We start from the raw sequence: 25,085 nt of genomic DNA, 5'->3' as shown, positions 1-25,085 counted from the left end.
TGATTCCATGACCCACTGGTAAGTAATCACTTGAAAATTACGGTTCAGTTTATAATAGGTCTATGCTTTAGACACATTATTTCTGCAGACGGGGCTGCGAGGATTACAATAAAGATATGAATCTTGCATAACAACAATTACCATGCAATTCCTATAGCTAAAAAAAACATTCTTGAAAAAGAGAATTGACACAAGGTTAAAAAAGTCTTAAAGTACTTAAAGAACTTTGGAAGACAAATGAAACAAAGTGATGCGATCTTAGAATGTTGTTTCAACAATTGGCAGGCAAAAACACGCCCGCCTTGAGGATGAAAATTAGGATGAGGAAGCCCTCGCCACCCCTTTTTCCTTTAAATCTTGTATCAAAAACTTTATAAGTTCATATATAACTCCGAATTGTCGAATCTTTTCTGCAAAGACAAATGAAAGTATATGACACTACCACGTTAAACAATTCCCGTTGCTGCTTTTATTAGAGGTCTTTGTGACCTCCACTTCCAAAAGGTCAACTCGATACACAGGTTATAACCTTGGAAGTGTGCAACTAAAGAGTGAAATCAGAGATTCACACAAAGGCCAGACTAATGTCTTTCTTTAAAAAAAGAAGAAAAAAAGAGTCATGTTATTTGACCTTCTTTTCTCACTACAGAATTTCCATGAGATTAAAAAAAAAAAAAACAGACCTGTTCTTCACAAGCTGGTAAGGTCATCTTTATCAACTGCAGAAGCATTAAGAAGTATTTGACAATCTTATGAATAATGTGATGATTAAACTCCTAAAACTAGTGCTGGGTGGTAGCAATTTATTTCCAGACATGGGCTGGAGAGGCATGGCCCTGTTTGCAAGAGATATCAGGTGCTTGAAAAACCAGAATGGTCTCTTGAGGAATGTCTGTCTCCCACACATGACTCTCCCTCCTCCCCCGGGTTTCAGAGCCACAGAGGAACTGTGTGCTGACAAAGGTCTAACAAGAGGGGCAGAATTGTACTTTTGTTGTCTAAGCCGCAATGGTTTCCAATCTCAACGGTGATTGGAATTTATCTTGTTTGCAATCGTAAATTATTACGCCTCGCACAACGCGTGGCATAACAGCGTTCACTACACTTTCCTTTAAATGCGCTCTGCTGAGAACATTTAAAAAATACAGAAACACCACTGTGTTTACTTTCTCATTTTAAGGGGGCCCACTGATTAAATAGACCACTTGTCAAAACAATGTTATCATAACTGAAATAGGATCTTTGCTGTTATTACAACAATATAATGGGCTTCCTCTTGTTGTGATAAGTCACCATCCACAAATTGTACACAGCTTTAAAATCGGACAGCCCTGGGACACAGTCAGGACTGAGATGTAGGCGGGCAGATGATTTCTTATTGATTTCCTGTTTCTGTGGTGAAGAGAGCTCTCAATTACCCCTGCCAGCGAGCAGATTGGTTCCCTCAAAACACAACCACAGCGAGACTGCCAGTCTATGACATAAATAGGTTAAGTTAAGCAGCCCTAAATCATTTTTCCAACTATTAGATGACCACAAACAGACAAAGCTACTTAAAAACTTTCTCCGAGATTATAGTTCATTTTCTTTATTTACAAACCTGGATATCTTACATGTCTTTTTAGCTATAGCTCAACTTCATAATGCAGTAGGCTCCACTCTTTGAAAGGCTCAATCTTACTACTGAAATGAAAAAACTCAACAATCTGTAGAAGCTTTTAGACATCAGACAAATTAATTGGGAAGTGACTTTATCCCCTACACTGATGCCTTTATATCATGTTTGATTTTATGGTTTTATTGTACTTAGAAAGTACAATAAAATATATATATATATATATATATATATATATATATATATATATATATTTTATTGTACTTTCTGACACCATAGTGGAATGGTTCACACGGTCGGATAAACAGTGAAAGATCCCCAGTTTGGACCCATAAGAAGACAGATATTCCTTGGAAGATGCATCCAGCACTAGAATCTGCCAAATCAAGTATGCACAGCTACCCGCTCTGGCAGCCCCTTATGAATAATGTTATAGCCAAAATTATTATTTTTTGTGTTAATATACTTTAGGGTTTGGGGTTTTTTTCGTTATTGTTTTAAGCCTCTATACCTTATAAAAGCCAGAATGTTTTTTCTATTAAACCTACTTTGGCTGCTCCCTTGCCAGTTTTTCCTGATGCAACCCCAAAGGGGATTTCTGTCTCCAGCTGAGATCTAACCAGTGACCTTTCACTTGCCAAATGAATGAGTTAATCGCTACAATAATAATAATAATAATAATAATAATAATAATAATAATAATACCTGAATCAGGAAAAAAAAGTCAGTTTAATATTTTGAGATATTTTATACTTTTACTTGAGTTACCCCAAATGCTATGAGGAAGATGTAAAACTTTGTCTAACTAATCTATTAGAGGGCTATCAGTCAATGACGCTCATGTCTGACTAGTAACAGTGATACTGAGGCGAGCTGTTGAGGATATCCTGAACTTTTCTGATGCCAAGCTGCTGCTTTTATTAGTGTTAGCCACTGTGAGCCACTTCTTTGAAGTGCATCCAACTTTGTCAGAGAGTGTCAGACAGTAAATAAACTCTCATAAAACATGAAAATGGAATTATCCTGTTTATCAGAGAGAAAGTATGATTTCCTTTGCTGGCTTAGTGTTAGCATACCGTCTGTGCAGGTTCTTGCAAAGACCTGAAGTTGTTTCTGCTCTGCATGCAGTTTGCATTTTACCATTACGCTCTCGTCCTGTTGTGCAATAAAAAAATAAAAGTAATGTACATATCCAGGCTGTAGACTGTGCCATTATTTTTCTCCTCTGGCACACAAACTGAAATCAGCTGATTGTAGTGCAAGTGCAAATGGAACCAATAAGTGGGCTCAATGGACAAGCACACTAACAATTCCAAGGAATTGAAGTACTTGGGACCAGTTCTCTACAAGAACTAACATCCCTACTTATAATTGTCACTTTTCAATATTTTTAGCAACATCTAGGCGTTTAGAATTTCCTGTTTCAGTGGGAAATCTCTGGAATATTCTCAAAGTATTCTATTGCAGGACAGAGTTAAAGACAAACTATTCAAACTAGACAAACTAAGTGTTTTTATTGTATTATAAATACTATAATCAGGCTTTGATCTTTCAAATGAAAAACAGGAAAACTTCTTTACCAGCCAACGTGTGTTTATGTGTGTGTGTAGCAGAAAGAAAGAATCTGTGTGGATGTTAAGGGGAGCGATATCAATTACAACGCAAAACTGTTGTCACAGGGGCTTATCTGCTGAGATGAAAGCAGAGCATGCCTCCCTCTAGAAGTGCAATACTCCGCACACCTGCCAAGCTAGAGAGACCTCTTGACAGAATTTTCTTTTTTATTATTATCTCTTTTCCATGCTACTTCAGTAAACAAGCCACTGGCAAGTCATTAAGCTTAATACCAAAAAAAGGCAGGAAAAGGCACCCTGGAAAAGTTAACAACCAAGAAACAAAGGAACTGTTGTCAAGAACTGTGTCAAATGAAAAAAAAAAAAACAATCCTTATTATTGCTAGGCACTTACATGGATGGAAGCAATCAGGTGCTATTAGCCTATGTTGACACATCTCACTCTTCTTAGGAACAATGAAACACACACACACACACACACGAAGGCACACAAAGCTTTTAGCCTGTTTCATTTTGTGACCTGCAATCCATATTTCAATATCAATTCAAATTGCTGAACTAAAGTGCATCTTGGTTTAATTAGACCTGCTAATAACTCAAGAAGTTCAATGTCAAATAATTGTTTTGTAAAACCTCACCGTGCACTGCATTTGCATAAAACAACGTGATTAACTCCGAGTTACAATACAGGCACACAAAGTTTCCCCAAAGGAAAAGAAAAAAAAAAAACAGATTAGAACCATCCAGAAAAAAAGATATCTTTTGAAAATCTAAAACACCTGCTAATGGTATGATGGATCGCAGGGAGGAACAATATACTCATGTAATCCTGGTGAACATTTCTTCAACAGAAAAGTGCCTCTAGCTGCTGGCACAAGTCTTCTTCAATAGGTGAATGATTGGTGCAGACTAAAAAACACTGCGGCTAACATTCAATCAGAGTGTAAAGACAGCTAGTGCCAGAACCACAAACAGGATTTCCCCACTTCCAAAACACAGCGCTGAGGGTTTGGAAGGAGAAGTAAAAAATGACGAAATGAGCCAAGTCTTGGTCATTATGGCAGAATAAGAGCGCCTGCATGTTACCACGCTTGCCAAGAGAGCTTGGTGCTATCTTGACATTACTTTAATTGGAAACACTGAAGCTAATATTTTAGTTGGCCAACTGACCCCTGCCTCATACACTGTGCAACTGCCATAACAACAACGATCCCTATAGCGGTTGTGATGATGGGAAAAAAGGACGAGATTACAGCCGCTTTAATGTTAAATAAAACATTGGTAAACACAACCGTTGTGACTGTTGCAGGCAGAACGTGTTTGTCATTTTCACTCTCTACAATTAAACGGTGCATTGTTGTTTATCATTAAAAATAACAGCAAGATGCCCCGCTGCCCGCCCACAGCTTTTCCCAGGTCGTTAAAACTTACTTCTTACAGGCTCGCAATAATTAGGCTTCTCCTCCGTCACGTGACTCGGTCCTTCAGCGGCTGGTTTCCTGGGAGATGATGTTCTCCCTGATGATTCATTGTCACGAGCATCTAGGGTCACAAGAATTTAACGTCAAACAGAGCTGATGAAGAAAAACCCGCCGCATGGAGAGTTGCGCAAACTAAATACTGTGCCGCATGGTGACCGACAAGACGGGGTCGCTTAATTTAATTTCATGCTATTAAGGACTCAGCTGTTCATTCCTTCAAAATAAAATAAAACAAAATAAAAAAAACAGATGTAAACTTTAAGTGTAGAGTTGGCCACGGAGGACAGAATATCAGGGACAGCTGAATGATCCAGAGGTGCGGAGGCCGCTCAGCATGTTTTTGCCAGAAAAAACAGGCCACTGGCAAACTGCACAACATTGAGGGGCGGTTCAGGTAAAGGCCTTGCCAGAGCTCTGGATCTCATTTTCTCTCCTTTTGCTCCCGGGCGTGCTCTACCTGCCAAGCATTTTTTACTGCCATAAAAGGCTGCATTCATCTAAATTGGAAAAAGTATGTTGGCAAAAAAAAAGAAGAAGAAGAAGAAGAAGAGAAAAAAAATCTTACAGCCTGATAGATGCGCAAATGCACGAGAGACAGCTTCACTCATCTGCCTAACCCGTTTCTTCTGGCCTCTTGACTACAAGGCTCGCTCAGGCTTCGCTCGCTGCACACTGCTGCTTTGTTCGGTAAATAAACCTTCCACAATGACTTTATTCACTGGTATGGAGCCAGATGCCTACTCATAGGCCACAGTTTTGGGGGATTTTTTCCCCTTAAAACCGAAAGTTTTTCAGTGCATCATGTAGCTCGAGCCTTCAGCTCGGTGAAGATTGATCCAACAAACCTAAAAAAAAAGAATCACATTTACAGAAGCTTTGCTCCCATACTTACAACACCCTGTGTTTGTAAGCAAGTGATGGATGGGGCAGCGTAACAGATGAGTGCGGGCCAGAAACTCTGCCCAGACAGATATGGCACATATCTCAGCTCGGGGGGGCTGATGTATGGTAGCGCAGACGTTAGCAGCAGTTCTGTGTGATGCATCGCAGTATTTAGTGATCACAGTTAGAAATAAATTGCTCTATTCTCTGTACATCCGCAGTCCCCCGAGAGGGGAAATCTAGTCCTAACTCCAAGTGCCTTTGAAGGTCCAGCAAAAAAAAAAAAAAAAAAATCCATTCACAACCCAACAGCCCCAGTGATTGCTTACTTTGTCCTACTTTGCTATTTTCTGACAGTGCCATAATGATGCTTGGTATAAATAGGATGGTTAACGGTTCATTGCTTGTTTGAAGAAAAATGAAAAGGGGGTGTGGGGGGGTAAGCTTATTTTACATGTGATAATCTTAGGGGCAACTAGAAAGTTAATTAAAAACTATAATTGGCTGTGGTTGCTGTTAATAGTCACTAGGGCGTTTCTTCAGACTTTATTGGGGGAAAAAAAAAACCCACAAACACTATCGAGGCTTAAAGCTGGAGCAGAGATACTGATGCACACCAAAAGTCACACGAATTTAATGTAGAAAGCAAGTCTGTGATTGTCCAGAGCAGACTGAAAAATCCTGATATGCCAATCATCTGTAGCATGCATCCACTGGCTTGTCTTCAGGATTTGCTTTTTAGCGCGAGTTCCTGACTGAGTATGACACTATATTTAGAGCTCACTTTCATTACGGGTATGCTGGCAGCTAGGACTGAGAAAAAAAAACACTCCATAAACATGTACACCAGAGCCTGGTGTTATATAGCAGGGTTTTTTTCTTCTTTTTTTTTTTGGATTGGATGTTTTAAGTGGGTAAGCTTGGCTTGAATGTGGGTAAAAGGTTCATTTTAAATGTGATTGGTGGATGTGAACCAGTACAGAGCCAACATATTCTGACAAAAAGCTAATTACATCTTACAAAAGCACCTCTGTCATCCTCTCAAACCCTCTCAAGTATACAAACACCTGACTTATGTAACTGAAATTGTATTTTTCTAAATCAATCGGTTTTCACTTTAGGCCCATCCTGTGTTTCCTTACCGTGTGTGGCTGACAGCAGGGGACTTGTCTCCTGCCCTGGGCCCTTCGCTGGCTCTGCCAGCCCATCCGGATGAAGGACAGTCTCCTTGGACATGAGACAGTCGTCTTTTTTGGGGAAACAAAACAGCAGAAGTAGTTTCTCCCTGTCCTCAGCCTTCAATGCTGTGAAAACCAACGCCTCATCATCAGCACAGGCTTGAAGACACAAATAAAAAATGTTTTTTTTTTTTAAAAAACGCGCAGGTCATTACACAACTTGAGAAAGTCGCCTGCTTATTCACGCGGCGAGAAAAGTGACGTCGCGCTCCAGCAAGTCTTAGTGGAAATTTCCCTTTTGTCGTTTTTTTTTTAACATAAATTCACTGCAAAACTTCACATGGCGCTCATTTATTCACATACACACTATTTTCTATAGGTATATGTATATAAACGCTTTAACTGTTCTAAGCGTTATTTACGGCAAAAGCCGACAAGAAGCACAACTTACCTTTCAAACATGACAACTCCGGTGCTTCAGAAGTGATTTACTCCCATCCTCGCTTCCTCCAACTCGTTTCCCGAGACGTTAGGAAGAGAAAGGAAACTGGGTGAAGGAGCAGCTTCGAGTCCAAAAACTTTTCCGTAAGTTTAGCTGGCAGTGTAACCGGGTCTCTGCTCTGTCCAGATGTTGTTGACGTGCAAAAAAATGAATAATAATCCTCGCGACGCCCTCGACGCTCAGTGGCGGTAGTTTACTGAGGATAGCTGCGTCTAAAACATTTTCATCATATCCGCATTCCTGCACCACCACAGCCAGAGAAGCCACTCTTCTCTGCCTTTGCTACTCTTGGCGGCGGAGAGGAGAACAAGGCCCTCCCTGAACATGTGTCCCCAAACATAAAGTTAGGAAAAAGTGAGTAATCATGTAAAAACAAAAAAAATTTTCAAATATATATGTTGGCATCATAAAAAATATATAAAATTTAATTTAAAAAATGAACATATTTTTGCATATGTAATAGAGTCATGAGAAATTTTAAGTAAAAGTCCAAACATTTTGGTTCTCACAAGTTTGCTTTCATTAGTGTCTCGTCTTCCAGGATGACAGTACTCCCATCCAAAGGGCGTGAGATGTCACTGAATGGTTTAAACACTATGACAGTGGTGGCAAATTCTCAGGTCTTTGCACTCAAGCGGTGCAGATAGTGCTCTCTGAAACCATCATCTGAAAAGCAGATGAGGGAATGTATTTTTGAAGGAATTGTGTTCCATTCCTGCAGCAGACTTCCAGAGACTTGTGGAGTCATTGCCAAGGCAAGCTGAAGCTGTGACATGATGACCCAGTTATTGAGACACTTATTGTTGGTTTGTGTTTTATTTCCCTTTTTTTTGTAAATGAATTTGGAGTAAATCAAAACTCCTAACAACCCCATTGGAAATAAAAACAGAATCCAGTGATTTCCAAATCTCACAAATCTGTATCTTATTCATATCATATGTTTAAACTGAGAAAATTGATCATTTAAAGAAATGAATAGGGTCATTTTGAGTTTGATGGCAGTAACATATCTCAAAAATGTTGGCTCAAAAAGTTGGAAAAGTAAATGGCACTAAAAACAAAGGAACACTCTGCAGCTAATTAGTTTAACTGCTAACAGGTTACAAACATGACTGGGTACAGTAATATATTCAAAAATTTGATTTTTTTTTAATGAAAAAATGGACATGAACAAAAAGATGAATGATTAGTTGGTTAAAACTGTGACAAAGTGGTTACGCTTGAACTCATTTACCACTTGTCCCTTAACCATATTGATAATTTATCTCTTATTTTTTGTACAGTTGGCCATAATGCTTTAGATACTGCTGGTGTAACTTTGCTTTACATACTATCCCAGGTTGGTTTGTGGTAGCACTAGTTACATCCATTACATCCATGCATATGTTTTTAAAGCAAATACTACTAATCATCAAGTCATTTGAATTTTCTTCTGTTCACAGGTAAATTTCTAATAAATTATGTTTGCTTATGTTGCTTTGGTTATATTTACCATGTTTGTCAATTTGTTCAGGTCCTATATCTAAAACAGATGTGTGGGAGGGGCCGCCCCAGTACTTCCTGTTTATATAGGGTCATGATGTAATCGATTGCATCACTGGGTGCAACCAAATAAAGGGTTTTTCATTTTGTATAGTATTGTTTATTTTCTTTAAAGTAACCTTTTGAGTTGTATTGTATGCAGTGTTTTACTTTCAAACTATTTAGCTGTGTAAATGAGTTTGTCAATTGGATGCATTATCTTATTCCTGTTTTTTATTTAGACTCGTATTGTTTGGTCTAACCCATTTTTCAATGGTAGAGACTAATGAGGTTCAGGTGTATGTAAAGTACAGCAAGTGAGATTTTGCCTACCAGGTTTTAAAATGGTATCATGGAGATGCCAGAAATAAAGTACACTTAAAAGAAACTGATGCTGTTGCTGTCTACACTACCTCACAGCTCCCGTCCAGATCACATCTTTTTCAAGGTCAGGCCTTATTTCAGCAAGATAAGACCTTTCACCCACTCAAAGCATTTGCACCACATGAAAAGAAATTTGGGTAAAAGAAGAGCCAGGACTGTTGAAAAACTAGAAAGTATATAGGTCACCTACACCTATGACCAATTTATAACCCCCAATTAATGTAACCCCATTGTGGCAGGGAGCAAGAGTACCCAGAAAGGATCTATGCAGACAGGGAGAACATGAAAATTCCACACAGAAAAGCCCCAGCTTGCTAGTGGATTTGAACCATCTTGCTCTAAGGCAACAGTACTATACTCCACCACTGACATTTTACTTGAAATTTGACCCTCTTGGAGCATCTGTAGCTTATAATTCAAAATGTGACCAAACCTGGCAAGGCACTGTGGTATTTTCTGTCATATTGCCTTTTCAATTATGATGTAATGGGATGGTGTTTTTTTCTGTACAGGTACTGGTACACAGCCTTTCTTACTTACCTTCATGTTTCCCAATTTGTTTTTGTACTTCCTGTCTATGTTTTGTGTGTCATTCCTCCCGTTGCTCGTTCAGTTGCCAGATTGTCCTTCAACTCACTGTCGTCAAGCTTTCCAGTTATTCTTGCCATTCAATATTTTATTTTATCCAGGTACCTGTACGTGATTGTGGGTTGGATCTCTGTCAGCCTCAGTATTAAACTCCCCTGTGCAAACCTGAAGAAAACAGACAAAATAGCTGTGGTAAATCAACCACGAAGATGGACAACGTGTGTCAAAAGTTGAAAACTGTAAATATGCGACAGAATAATAATCACAACAACCTTTTTAGCTCCAACTTTACCTTTTATCTTTCTCCATTTCAATTCAAATATAATTTTCTTCACATAAATGGGAGCAGAGTCCTGTGCTGTGTCCTCTCTGTAGTCAGCAGGGTATTGTTAGTGCAGATTCTTGCTGATTGCCATCATAGCCATTGAACCCTATTGGTAACAATATAAGTGAGATTTAAGCCTTGGTAACATGAGAGTGTGGAGGTGATTGATGTGAAATATGCCCTCCCTCATTGACTGGATGAACTCCATTTTCTGCTCCTAATGCAGAAATCACTCAGGGTCCCCAGCATAATGATTTACGATGAATCTGTGTCAATGTTGAACTCGGCAAACCCCACGTAATCCATCTTGCAGATATACCTACCTACCCCGCCCCACCTTGCCAGCTCTCACCCGCCCGTCTCTTGCCTACACGATAGGAAGGTAAGGAATGTGTGTCTCTCTCTCGCTCCCTCCCTCTCTCTATGTCTATAAGTGTTGAATCCATTACAGGCCTGATGTGTAATCACAGAGGACCTCTGTGCCCCCTTAGACTGTAATTACCTGGATACAGATACTCCCTCACTCCATCCTCTAGAGCTGCTCAAAGCCAAGAACTCCATTAACCAGCATGCAGTGCTTTCAGCCTGCCTGTCTGGGTGCCAAATGTAGATTTACAGTTGAAAGGGGGGGGGGAAAGTTAAAATTTCATTTAAATAATGTGAATTTGACCTCGGGAGTGTGTAATGGTCACAGTTCAGCTTCTGGATAAAACACGAACAGATTAAAGCCTATACTTCAAGGGTCCCTCCCCGACGTATGGTAATCTTTCGAGGACTGTACATGCAACGTAAGTGCACCGTGAAATCAACCCCTGTTGTCAGTCTTTGTCTCTCTTACATAGTGACACCGCTGTTGCTGCTGACAAACATTATCTTGTGTGTGATCATGTGCACAGTGTCATTCCCCACTCCCTCCCTGCCTCCTTTTTTTTTTTTCAAAATAAGTCAAAGTGGCGCTGGCTGTGTAGACACAGTGGGTTGTCACAGTGTGTCAAGCGCTGGTGTCAGCATTGCATCTGTTGCAGTCACATCTCAGAAGACACAAGGAAGCATCTCTCTGTTGACTTCATCTGTTTGTTTGGCAGCTTGCCTGATTGCTAGAGTGTGTAGTGGCGAAGAGAAGCGCCGGCTCAGTCGGTGCACACGCTGCCGACAAGTCTAATCCTCCTTTGCCGGGTAAGGAGGGAGCCCAGCCCCAAACAAATACTGCAACTCCAGGCTACCATGTATTTTTTCCACACTGCACACCCTCTATGTGTCTTTAATATAATTACATATATAATTTATTTATAATAAATAAATTTTCTTAAAAAAAGGAGAAAGAAATACACATTCGGTGTGTTTTAGTTGGAGTCATCTACCAGTTAGCGTAAAATAAAAAACAAAGATCAAATAGTGAGCTTAATTATGTGCAAAGGGTAATAAAATACATTTGTCAGCATTTTAAACGCATATCTGACATGTTGTTGTATCTCATTTCTGTAATCTGTACAAAAACCAGTGATTAAAAACCTTCAAGTTAGCATGGTGGTACAATGGTCAGCATTATTACTTTACAGCTGGAGGGTCCTGGTTCAAATCCACCAATAATTGGTGATCATAAAATGGCCATAGGTGTGAATAGTTGTGTGTTAGCTCTGAGACAGACTGGTGATCTGTTCAGGATGTACTCCTTGTCCTCACGAACCTGGATTAAGTGAAGGAAAATGGATGGAACTCTTTAATACACTGTTATGTGATGGTGTGCATAGTTTTTTAAAAAATTATTTTATATTTTTGGTTTCATAAACATTGATATTTAATTTTAGACCCTTTGACTTCAGCACAAATATTTGCTGAGCATTGATCTGATTTCCAAGAATTCGTTCATACAAACAGAGTCTGGCTAGCTCTGTATGAAAGAAAAATGGCCATAGTTAATGTCATGCTTGCAACAGCTGACTGGCGAATTAGAGTTTGGTATTTCGACAGATGTCATTTGCCGCCCATCGTAAAAAAGTTGACCAATCATCATGCTAGCTAGCTTGGTTAGCTAGCCATATCCAAAATTCACCACGATGTGCTAATTTTGGCTAGCAAAAAACAGTCCTATAATAAACTGGATTATCCTTACCTGTGAATTCTCCCATGAGCCCAATACACAGTAAGTAATAAAAAAGATCACCCCAGTACAGTAGGCATGTTATTAGTAGTAAGGTGTTTTAACATAAGAAAAAAATAAAAAGGCTCTGCAGATTTCTGGAACCTCTCCCTAAACTTAATTAAATCCTAGAGGTTTCTAAGCTAACTAGCACCTTCCTCCATATATATATCCATATATATCACTAATAAACAATCTTTTTGTTGTGATTGTTTGGTTTAAACTTTAATATATGTAAAGGATTTCCTTTTCCCTGAATCCTAAATGCAGCTTTAAAAATATTCATAATGGGACTGCAAAGCTTTAGCATTCCAAGTATATAGTTAGGTGATCTGTATGATTAACTGTTAGTCTCCACTCTTATCATGAGCTTGCTAATCTCATTTGTTTTTCGAGGAAACTTTTGTACAACTCTTTCAGAAACTGAGCTGACAATGAGAGATAGCTTTAGGACAGAATATCTGTAATTAGCCCTAATGAGCTTATTTCTTAGCACCCTGCAGTTGTAATAGAAATGCAAAAATTGGCCCACATTGCTCTCTGCATTGACTTTAATGGCCAGGCGAAAGAGTTGAGCTGTCACTTTGAACAGCAAGAACAGGCACCTGTACCTGAACAAATCTTCAAAGATTTTACACAGAAGTCCATGCAGAATGAGTAGAACTTAATAAGGAAAGCTTTTTGAAGCTGACCGTGACACCAGCTGAACCTTGACGCCCTCACATGATTAACAGTGTTATGGTAAGTCCTTTTTTTCTTTTTTTTTTCTCCAAGCAAAAGATTGTTTGAGGCTGTCTGATCAAAACATTCAACCTTTTATTGGTCCAACTGTCAAAAAAGAAAGACTTTGTATTTGGCACTGAATTAATCTGTCTGGATGGGAAATGAACACGAATGGACATAAATTGATGGACTCATTAAAGAAACTTTTCTTCATGATTAGAATGAACCCTGTTGCAGCAACTGATTAGGGTTTTGATGCTAATAAACTACCTATTTTTTTTAAATTACTTAAAACTCTAGGAGTGGAATAGAGACTGGCTTTCTGCTTATATAGATGCACATCTGGAATCCAAGTTTGGAGTGTGAAACCGCATATAATCAGTTGCAAATGTTCACACAAAAGGACCAGAGTTCATAAATATGTAATGCTTGGATAAAGGCAGAGAATAACAGGTGATTGACGATTAAAATTGACATTAAGAACCAAGGAGCCCACTCGGCGGGTTATCACAATGGCTTGGGCCAGGCAATGCAGAATCCACATGTGCCTGCATTGCAGCTTTCGAGAGGATTCAAAATGCCTTTGCCTGTTGAAGAATATGAGATCAAAGCTGACGCCCATCTGTAATTAATTGAAATTTATTGACAATCATCCAAAGCCAATGAGACAGCAGCTGTGTTTGACCCATCATTCAGGCTCATTGCCTTGTCACATGCTGATATTTTTATGATATGTGGAAACTGGAGAAAGGTGGAAACTGGTTTATTATTTAGGTTTTAATGCAGACCACTTGATATGAGGAACATAAACTCACACACTCTACCCTCCCATGTTTTCCAGCACAATAAGCCCATCTTGTTAGTCACATTTTCATTTTAATACTTTTACACTGACAGTTCTAACATTTACTTTACATTATGTACATGCCACTGAGGTTCACAGAGATGGTTACTTATATGACCAGAGATCACTCAGATTTTACAAAAAGTGCACACAATACTTCAACTCAATGAGAAAGTGCAGCTCAAAGCTTTATAGCTCAGTCACATGAGAGTGACAGTGGGACAGTGCAAGCAGGAAAAATGGGTCGTGTTCCAGGGATTGCATAGCATTTGCTGTTGGAGACTGATTACAAGTGGTTCTGGTGTCCAACTGGTTCCCCAGAGGTTGAGTGTACAACACCCTCAATTTCCGGGTAACCACTTTCAGTGGCAAGGCAGTTACAGAGTTTGCCTTGTGGGAGACGATCTCTACCCAGACACTGGCAGTCTGACGTTTTCTCTTTTTCAAATAACTGCGATTTAATTTATAAATGCTTAGAAATTGCCAACATGTTTCAATCATATGGATTCAGTCAGTACCGATGAATGCAATGGGGAACTGAACTTAACTGTTTGCCAACTGGTTGTATTCTGTATACATTCCTATATAAAAGTAAGGTTGCTGAGCACCTGTGTCAATTTGCAGTTAAAATGCTGTCCTGAAGCAACTATGCAACTATTTGTGATGGAATTTTATTTTGAGATCTATAAGATTCTGGCTGGACTTTGAATGTAAGTAGTTAATGTGAATTTTTTTGTATATACACAGCAACAATATGTGATATTTGTGCTGATTTATCAGAGCTAACTGTATTATCACCATATCATCACACCATATTAACACAAACAACTTCCATGTAACTGTAACTTGAACTTAACTTGAACTGATAGCAAACTGATTCGGTGTTAATGCCATTTTATCGCCCTTGATGCACCAAAGTCACGCTGACGACAGTAGCTGACTGCAAGTGGTCTCTGTCTTTGAAGCATGAATCTCAAAGGCAATGAGAATGCAGGTTCATTGCATATGATTGCAGTAGTTTTGTCATGTTGTGGTTTCCATCCACTGTTTTCTATGTGACTGCAACATTAACGAAACTCATTATGTTTCATACTTATTTGTTTTTTGTAGTTCTCACCCAAATTTACTTAAATGAATGAATCAATTACCCACAAATGTTAGATTTCTACTCCTGAAAGTTTTGTGTCTTCTTTGTCCTTTGCTGCCTTTTTTGCCCAATGTGGAATGATAATCAAAAAAATGTCAGACTGTTTGGATTTCTATGATCCTTTACAGAAGCTATTAGCATAAACCATAAGCCAAGCTAAAGCGACACTGGCTAAAATCACAGTGGGATCCTTATTTGTAAAGGCGTGACGCCTCATAGCCTGTGTGTCCTGCTTTGAGGTTTCCAACATGATGCCAGCACATGCCCCTGAGTCCTGTTAGTAAAACCCCCCTGGGTTGAAGCAGATCAGATTTTACCCAGAGGCACGCGCAGCCGCCCGCAAACACACGCATTCAAAAGAATACACAAACAAAGAACAAATATTCTCCAACATTCAGAACTCACTGGCTGTCACACACACAGACACACACACACAGAGACACTCCCCTGAACCCTCCTTCACAGTCCACAAACATACCTATTTCTTGATTAATTCGATGCCATGCCTAAGCTTCCTAAATTATGCTTTGACATAGGTTATAATTAAATAAGACAAATTCGGGAAGTGTATGAAATCTCTCATTTTCTGAACAGAAATGTGAGTTTTAATTTACCTCATGCCGAGAAAAGCTGCGGTCACCTGCAGAGAGCCAATTCACTGTGCATCGCTCGGTGCATGATGTCTGGCTCGGACAGAATGCGTCGTTAAAACAAAACCCCCTATGCCAATTTATGGAATAGCGGTCAAATATTTATCCAGTTGATGAGCTGGGCTGTGTGTTCCTCCCTGACAATAATTAAAGACAAACCAAAGCTAAAGGTGAGCAGCAGCCATGACATAATTTCACAACGACCCAGTCTGAATGAGAGGGTAGTGGACAATATAAAAGCACAGATTTTTCCTTGTCCTGATGAATGCATGTGAAGCAGGACGGGATAGGGATGTGTGAGACAGCTTTGGTTGTTTGATCCTGTTTGCATGAGCTGATGCATGATGGATAAGCATCCAAAATTGTAGAGTGACTGCTTATATAAACTAACCTGTGCAACAGCTGTGCCGAGAATAAGCACTGTCACTCCAGAAAACTGAAATAAATGAGCTTGCCTTGTTGATCCGAACTGTCGCCTCCCACCAAGCCACAACAAACCCTGCTCGACATGACACAGTGGAATCCTTGTCTTAATTCTCTCATCTGGAAAAAAGGAGTATATTCCCCATCTTCTACTTCACATACACAATAGACTTCAAAAAATGTGAGATTGTGCCTCTATGCCCTGATTCCCCATATGGTTGCCTGCTACTCCCCCAGTGGAAGCTATTGAGATGTATACATGAATGGGTATGAATGGGATGTTGGGTTGTGTGCTGTGGGAAGGGCCTGTTGTGAGATCTGGGGTTTCTTAGACAGGGATCACAGCCTGAGGTGCTGCGTGTGTCCAATGAACAGTGCTCAGCACCATGGGATAACAATGAGAGCAGAGCAGTTCTGAAAATCAATAAACTGCTTGAGCTCTCCTTGGTCTCCTTCGTAGAGAAATAACAGGATGCTAGAGTCTATCTATGTCTCTTTATTTTTCTGTCTGGCTCTTTTAATACTCTCTTTCTTCAGCTTCTGCTTTATATAGACACGGTTACAGGGGGGAGGAGAAGCAGAAAAAGTGGAGTCCATACAGTAAACACTGACATATTTAGTCTTTCCACGGGGAGGATATTTTTCTGTAGCCTATATCTCGCGGTTAAATATGCCCTTATAAATGTCACAACTAATCCATGGACTCCCAGCATTAATGTGAAGATTGCACAGCTTGCATGGAAACAAGTCAGGATGGGAGAAAAGGGGGGATTTTGCAAATCTCCCATCAAAGTTGTCTAATTATGTTAATCAAGAATTCTCCAAATGTCAGCATCGCTGGAGAGGAAGAGATTTGGAGAGAGCGTACACTGTAAATGATGAATCAACCAATCAGCCAGACCGCAATGATAGTAATGACAGTTAAAGTTAGACATACAAAAAGAGTCGGCCTTAAATAATAGGCGCACTTCAACAGTGAACACATGAATTAACGTGAAGAATCAATTTATTGCAAGATAAATATTTTCTTACGCTGAATTGGCATCGGTTTTGTTCCGTGTTTATGGGAATAAAGAGCTGAGGAATCTGCCAACAGTTTAACAAATGACATCCAAGTCCCTGATAGAAGAAAATAATTGAACCATGTGAGAAATAAAAATTGTTTCTTTTCTTGTCACCATTTAAACTTTTCAAATATTATGTTAATATTATGTTAATATAATATTATATTATGAATCTCAGGTTATTTTCCCTAAAATTACACAAGAGCCCTTGACCTTGAGTACCATTTGGAATTAATTTTGTCTGTTTCTTTTTTGTAAATGAAGTTTGTTTTATAAATCTTGGTCATACCAGATTTTAAAATAGATGATAATCTATTGTATGAAACTGCATGCTCATTGGCAGGTAGTTACAACCGAGATCGTAAAGATAGAACGCTGAACTCGAGATGTCAAATCTTTCAATCTTAAATTGAAAAAAGCTAGCTGTTGGTTCTGTTTTTATTCTTCAAGCAAAGCTAAATATTGCACTGTTTAAACATCATAATTAATATACAAACACTAGCACTCATATTTGCTCATTTTTATTGCTAGCTTGGTAGTTTGTTATTTTTTGCTTTTGTTAGCTTTGGGAAGAATAACTTAATTTCCCCCTTTCTCGGTGCTAGCTAGCCTTAGCTGCTCATTGCCCATTTATTGTCACTTCTAGCATATTTTAGGTAAAAACCTGAGGAAAATATTTTGGTTTAACTCTTAGCAATAAAACAAATGAGCATATATTCAGTATCACCAGTGTCTACTCTATTACACTGTTCTGAAACTAGTTTTATGCTAGTTGTTATCTTTGGGAAGAATCACTCATTCCCCCGTGTTAATACTAGCTTAGCTACTCAATGCTCATTAATTACAGTGTTTAGCATATTTTGGGTAAAAGCTTGGGAATATATTTTAACTTATGTTTATCAAGAAAGCCAAAAGGTAAAATTATTCAATATCAGGATCTACTATACTGCGTTGTTCTCAAAATATCTATAAGCCTGGATATTTTAGCTTTAAATATGCTCACATGTCCAGTGATTTATAAGACGACAATTGAAAAAAGTGAGAAAAATGACAACACAAAGGAAGTCGTAATTTAATCATCCGCAAAATAAAATATTACAGTGCACACTGAAACGTGCTTTCACACTCTATAAAGCTCCACGATCTGTGTAGCACGCATTAAAAACAATCATGCTGTTTATTGTGTTTGCTATAATTAGATCTTTATCAGCGGGAGGCTTTCTCCCCTCTGATTCTCTAATTTGATACAGTAGCGTGTGCCACAGGTTAGCCACATGGGGAGGAAACATTAATCTAATACAAGAATTCATTCAAAACTCCAGGGGATCTCCGCTAAGTGTTGCAATCTTTGGCTATTAAATTAATGCTGTTGTTTGTTTCATGATGGAATAAATAGGATATGCATGATGAATTAGTTAGTTTGCCGAAGACAGCGTCAATGAGACGCAGTAGTGGCTGTATATGTATAATATTAGATAAGTAGCAGATTGAAATTTAAATCCAATCTCATCACTTTATTTTAGTCTTTATATCATTTTGTTGGAGTGAATCACTTTGAGCCCTGGAGCTTTTCTATGATATACAATCAGTCCAAATACACATGAATAATTTGTTAGATATATTGCCTGGCACCCTTGTAGTTCTTGATTACTGACTGCATTAAATCCAGACTATTAAAACTCCTGTTACATTCATTTTAAATCTAATGACACAAGAGTGCCTAAACAGGAATTTATCCTCTGTTTTTCTTCTTTTGAAGAGGACCAACTCCAAGTCCTGACTGCCACCAACATGGCAGCCTTTCTTTAGACACTTATAGAGACTGATAATTCCCATAGCACCACAGACCTCAGTGGAATGGGCTTGAGCTCGACGCAAAATTATACCTCATTTGCATGTCATTAGGAAAATAGAAGCCACCTCCCCTTGTAGATTTAACCTCTTATAAATATATTTAAATATATAAATATCATGAATACATTAATTGACACGGACATCACAACATAATCACTAAAAACACACACACGCACATGTGGAGACAGTGGAGTCGTTTTTGGGCGAGACATGCGTGCAGACGGCTCTGAACACACCTGGAAACACGTTCTAGTGCGCACACACACACACACACACGCACGCAAACAAAAATCATTACTGCCTCTGCACACATTTCAGCCAACTTATCCCTGACCTTCTCATAAACACACGCAGAGAGATCCACACTCCACCCTCTATAAAATAGTCACACATTCTTCCTCGCCACCCACACCTCCCTGCATGTCACATAAACCTAGCCCTCTTTCTGTCTTTCTCTTCTTTTCCCCTTTTCTCCCTCGCCTTTTCTCTCTGTTTTCATGGATCAGCGGAGAGAGCAATTACATCAGCGTCGGTCTGACGGCCTGGAGATGAAGAGCTGTGTGGTTATGGGCAAACACCTGGCCATGGTTAGAGGAGCGGAGCAGGACCAGAAGTAGAAAGAGGAGGAGGAGGAGATGCAGTGTAGACAGATGTGCTGCAGGTTCTTTGGGCTATGGGGAGGCCTAGAAGCACACTGAGTTTTGTGTGTGTGTGTGCATGTTAGGGGTTGAATTGTGATGGGAAGCACTGAAGCACAAGCGTGAGAACCCACAAGATGTGTGTGCGTGTGTGTCTGTTTGTAAATCGTGTGAGTGTGGTTGAGTCGAGTCAGTGAAGCCGTTAAACAACCCCCCATCACAAGCAGTTAACATTACAATCGCTCACAGCAGTCAAAACTCCGCACCACCAAAGTTTCAGGCTATCCATTCAGCATGCGTCTGCCTTTTCACTTATTGACAGAGTCACGGCCATTTGCATTACAAAAGGAAACTGTATGAAAATATTCACAAAACATGTCATCTGTGATATGGCTTCAAAATGCTTCAAACATGCCCAAAATCATTGGGAGAAAGAAAAAAACACACTGAAATACAACAGTAAAGCAGGCAATAGAATGTAAAACACTTGCTGTGCCTCCATTTCCTCCAATCTGTTGCTGAGGGATATTTAACTTTAATGTGGAGACAGAAGGAAAGAAAGAGAGGAAAAGTGTGTGAAAGAAAGTGGCGGGATTGAAAGAAACTGAACAATAAAGGAGGGGAAAGAGTGAGTTAGTGAAGTTGCGTGAGGATCACAGGTCTGCTCTTTGACCTCAGACTAACCTCAAAGAGTCCTCAGACAGACATGTGGTAGCCATCTGGCTTGGCTAACCATGCTATTATATCTGGTGATTTATACTTAAGTGTTACTTGAATTATGCTGCTATGGCTGATTTAGCTTTAGTTTTGCTTACGGCTCAAGTTCGTTAAACTCTCACTTCCAGTGACAGTGAGTCATACATAAACGGGCATTTTGATTTTTATACACACGTGGTTATTTCAATCAAAGCAACTGTGCTCAAGTTAAACTCTGGTTGCTACATAGAGGATGTGTTATCTGCAATGGATGTCAGAATGAGTGGCACAAAAGTCTTCCATCTTGGATTAAGTGCATTTAAAAAAAAATCAAGTATAGCTGAGAGGTGCTGATGCTTGACAACCTCTATTCTTAAATGGATGCTTAAATCAAGACTGTAGTTAGTGCAATACAATATTTTACTTCCAAAATGCTCAAGTTCTAGTGTGAACCACATAACTAAAGAATCAGATCATTTAGCATTTTGCTAAAAAATGTTGGATAACCACGTTGTTGTTAACCAGCAAACTTCCATAGCTCCTGGAAAAAACAGGCCAATGCCATTCTTTTCAACACGTTCTCACTCCCAAAGCATAACATTTCACACTTCCGGGCACCCACCAAGTCCCTATATAACGAGATCGGAAAAATTAGGAAACATGAGAAGTGTTTGGAATGAATCTACGCATGTACGTTTGTTTTACTTAAATCGCTTTGGAAAACACTAACGTCATTAAAGTGTTGGTTAGGGTTAGGGATAAGGTTAGGGGTAGGGCTAGAATACGTGGCTGGAACGTGTATTACCGCTGGGGTGTCATTCTACTGGATTTCATCCATAACCTGGTGCGTAGCGAACGCGGAAGGTCACCTTTGGCGTTCCTCAGGAACACCTCGGGACTTGACAAATCGTCACTATACTACGCCTCGGGAGTGAGAACGGGCTGTTCTTTCTAACAGACAGCAGAGAGCGATTGTTTTAGTTGCAAAAATAATGCACTTGGTATACGGGAAAACAAGCTTTCAGCTCCTGTTATCCACGGCCTATTTAAACACTACCAATGAGTTTATAGGCTCTAATATTAATTTTATAAATAATGGTCCCCATAGGATTAGACGAAGAAGAGTTTAAATACCTTTGGTCACCCTTTCAAAGAAACAGATAATGCTCAAGAGTTGAAGAAGTGAGTGCAGTGGGTGGAGATGACTGTCAGGGGTGATTTGTGACAGAAGGAGAGAGGGCGAAAAGGATGGTTAACAAGAAGAAGAACTGAATGAAGATTTTTGTTGGGAGTGACCGGGATGGACCAGATTAGAAGTGAGCAAATCCGAGGAACAGCTCAGATTGAGTGGTTTGGAGTTGAAGAGAGCTAAGGCTGTGATGACCAGGACATGTGCAGAGGAGGGATAGCGGATATTTTGGGCCCCTAGAGGGGTCAGCTGAAAGATGAAGATTACATTTAAAAAAGGAGAGAAGTGTTACTCCATTTCTTAGTGAGATGGACCTCTCTTTCATCAAATCTGGTTTCAAAATGCCAAGATAAACATGGTTAAAATGCTCCGATGAAGGCTTCAAAATGAAATTTCACAATCCAACAGGCGACGACCCTCTGGGTATGCCCATCTTTTACATACAGTCTGTGTAAAGATACATATGCATGAACAAAGGACACTGAGTAAACATGACGCACAACAAAAAATAGCAGTTGGAAGCAGGAGTTAGAGGAGCATATTGTCCAGTTTAGAGCTTGCTTATAAATATATTTAAATTGAGTAAGTTAGTCTTTCTTTTCTTAGAGTCTTCGATAGCACCAAAAAAGAGAACAATGAAAGCAATCACCTTCAGACTTCCATTTGGCTTTTGGGGGGCTATGAAAATACCACAATTGTATGTTTATAGCCTGTTGTTAAAGGGTATTAGGGACTCTGTCAGCAATACAACAAAGCAAAGCAGATGCACAGGCTGCTTTGACTGGAAAGAGGCAAGGATGAAATAGATGGAGCTGCAGGTCCACAGCTCTGTTAAGAGGTACAAAAAGTACTGTCATGTTGATATCACGTAGACAAGATTGTTATCTTAGTATTTCAAAATCCAATTTGTAGCCAAGCCACTTTACTGTGAGCTTCACCATGGGGAGTGATGGGAAAACTTTCTTCAAAGATAGACTCACAGATAAATTGCAAAGAATTTGTTATTGTTCTCCCCTCAGTGAAGCTCAAGATGGAGATTCACAAATTTTAAGTAATACTGAAGGTGTAATATACCTACCTACTTTTATGCTGGCTTACTTATTCATTCCACGACTCCATTTATAGGCTCTGTAACTCCAAAATTATATTTAATTTTCAAAAGAAGGGAAGGCACGGATTGTAAAATGAAAAGAAAAAAAGCCTCACAGCGGAGCATGTTCTTACTCCCAACTTATCTTATATTGATGAGATGCACTGGCTATCCTTAGGCATCATTTTGAAGCACAGGATAAATGTTGTGAAGGGCTGAATTTTAACCCACACCACAACCTTTCCCTAATTCTAAACAAGTGGGTCTGGCAGCTAAATATGAAAAGAGTAAAAGTGAGAGTAGACAGAAACAGAAAGAAAACAGAAACTTAAAGAAAACAGAAACAGAAAGAAAACAGAAACTTAAAGAAAACAGAAACAGAAAGTAAACAGGATACAAACCAGAGTTCTCTTGTCAACAGTGCTGTAATTTACATCACATAACTACGGTGGCCCTGAGAGGCCAAATGGACTGCAGCTTAAGAAAACACCAGCAATAAGCTGCAAAAGCACACAAAACACAACGGAAATAGGAAAAACGGAAACGGAAACCAAAACATGCTAGGTAAGTGTGTTTTATCATGATTCATATAATACTGATGGCGGATTTTAAGCCAAATAGTTAGGCTAAAGCTGAAGACAGCTGATGCCAACAGGGTGAACGAGCTGGTTAAAAAGGCTGGTTCTGTCCTGGGTGTCAGACTGGAGAACCTGGTGGAGTTGTCTGAGAGGAGAATGCTAAAAAAGCTTCTCAGTATCATGAACAACTCTTCTTACCCCATGCACGCCTCCATTATGCGTCATCAGAGCACACGCAGCAAAAGACTCATCGCCCCGAAATGCAGAACTGCCCGCCACAGGAAATCCTTTCTACCTGTGGCAATAAGACTGTACAACTCCTCCTCACTCTGTAGATTACCTTTAGGATTAATATTAATGTAACTTTGTTTTATACTCTTTGTGCAATATTATTAGTCATCTGTTAGTTATTGATTGTATGTTTGTCTCATTTCTCCCAGTATATGCTGCTACACTACTTTTTTTTTAAATTCTTTTTTTTGTATTCATTTTGCACAAGTATGCCACTTTACTGATAGGTATGTTATTATTTTATTTATTGTATTATATTTTTATTTTATTGTACTGTATTCTATTATTTTATTCTATTCTTGTGTACTCTTTTTTTCTTCTTTTCATCTTGCCGCTGTGAGGATGCTCATGACAAAAGAATTTCCCTCGGGATAAATAAAGTTCATATCTTATCTTAACACACTTACCTGTCATCTTTTCTTTCCTCACAAAACTGATAGATTCTCCACTTCTTTTAAGCGTCTCCCAGCGCAATTCTTAGCATCTTTTGGTTCCTGCAACTGGTGCGTCGGGTTATTGTCTCCCCAGAAATACTTCCCTTGTGCTTCTGGAAATCTGTTTTTTCCAATTTGCGTTGTGTTTTGTGTGCTTTTGCAGCATTTTTCTTATTGCTGGTGTTTTCTTAAGTTGCAGTCCGTTTGGCCTCTCAGGGCCACCGTACGTAACCCCCTTCTGCCTACTTATAAGGTCTTTGTTACTCTTCCAAAGAGGACCATTTGTCTAAAACTCTGGGAATGTACCTTTTTTAGCATTCTGAAAAAACGCTCTCCCTGGGAGAAATTGGTTCAGAAGGGGGCCCTGCTCCAAAACCCTCCTTGGGTCACAAGCAGATTGCCACAACAATTTGAACGGAAGATGTTGACGTGTCTGCAAAAGTTGCAAACCATTTATACGTTTAAAAGGGTGATGCAATTCCCGGAAATTGAATTTCTTTGAGTGTTAACGCGTTATTCTAAGAGAGCACAAATACTGAGTAGTAAATACAACAATAACCTCAGTGAATTTCAAAGTAATGTCGATGTAAAAGGGAATTATTGGCTGAACTAGGAACAATAAATCAAAACTGTCATGCATTTAAAAGCACTGTGTAACCACAAAAAAATTGTTGGTTAATTAAACTCAGAGGATGTAGATCTTTGTACTTGCAGCCAACACAGAAGCACTTGTTGCAGACGAGTATAAACCCAGAGCACGCCTCCTAGCCAATTACCAGTAAAATCAGCCCAAACAGATTTTCAATTGATAAATCTTTAATGATACCAGGGATTTTACACAAATACACACTTGACAGTGCTAATTTAAAGCAAATAGGAAGCTTGATTAAAAATTCCCCGGGCATAGTGGGGGAAGATAAATGTTTGAATAATTTATCAGATTTAATTGACACGACTGCGATGTTGTAAACAGAAATATTTTGATGTTCGTAATGCATTTTGACACGATGAGATTTTGGGAGAGATCCAAGGAGGAAGATGCTGGAATTTGAGAGAGCGGCGACAGATTCAGAAGGGGAAAGAAACTCCAGGAAGTGACAGAGGCTGAGGAAGACGGAAATCAGCTCTCAGAACTCACCATTTACATATTATTACAGATCAAGCTGCCTCTACAAGCACTTTGGAAATTTTTATCATAACGAATGAAAAAAAAAAGTCTGGGAAAGTGGTGGGCTATGATAGGCAGTGGAAATGATCAGCAAACCCAATGATAC

The 25,085-nt window shown here is 39.3% G+C and overlaps 1 protein-coding gene across 8 annotated transcripts in view; it reads right to left on the bottom strand.

Annotated features, from left to right (window-relative positions):
• The window catches only part of mdfic (MyoD family inhibitor domain containing), a 56,242-nt gene that overhangs the window by 21,050 nt on the left and 10,107 nt on the right, over positions 1–25,085 (bottom strand). Inside the window, exons 1-6 of one of the 8 annotated variants that reach the window (XM_013274699.3) lie at positions 22,497–22,785; positions 10,018–10,156; positions 9,678–9,890; positions 7,182–7,550; positions 6,695–6,856; positions 4,621–4,731 (exon numbers count right to left, since the gene is read on the bottom strand). In XM_013274699.3, coding sequence (XP_013130153.1) covers positions 4,621–4,731; positions 6,695–6,788 — 205 coding nt within the window. In that variant the 5' untranslated portion in view covers positions 6,789–6,856; positions 7,182–7,550; positions 9,678–9,890; positions 10,018–10,156; positions 22,497–22,785. Of the gene's footprint in view, positions 1–4,620; positions 4,732–6,694; positions 6,890–7,181; positions 7,551–7,741; positions 7,867–9,677; positions 9,891–10,017; positions 10,157–22,496; positions 22,787–25,085 lie in introns of those variants that run through there. The other 7 variants (XM_005455600.3, XM_013274698.3, XM_025899810.1 and 4 more) reach the window with 7 other exon arrangements.

The sequence above is a fragment of the Oreochromis niloticus genome, linkage group LG17 (assembly GCF_001858045.2).
Source record: "Oreochromis niloticus isolate F11D_XX linkage group LG17, O_niloticus_UMD_NMBU, whole genome shotgun sequence".
Lineage (NCBI taxonomy): Eukaryota > Metazoa > Chordata > Actinopteri > Cichliformes > Cichlidae > Oreochromis > Oreochromis niloticus.
This window is presented reverse-complemented; position numbering and strand designations above follow the sequence as displayed.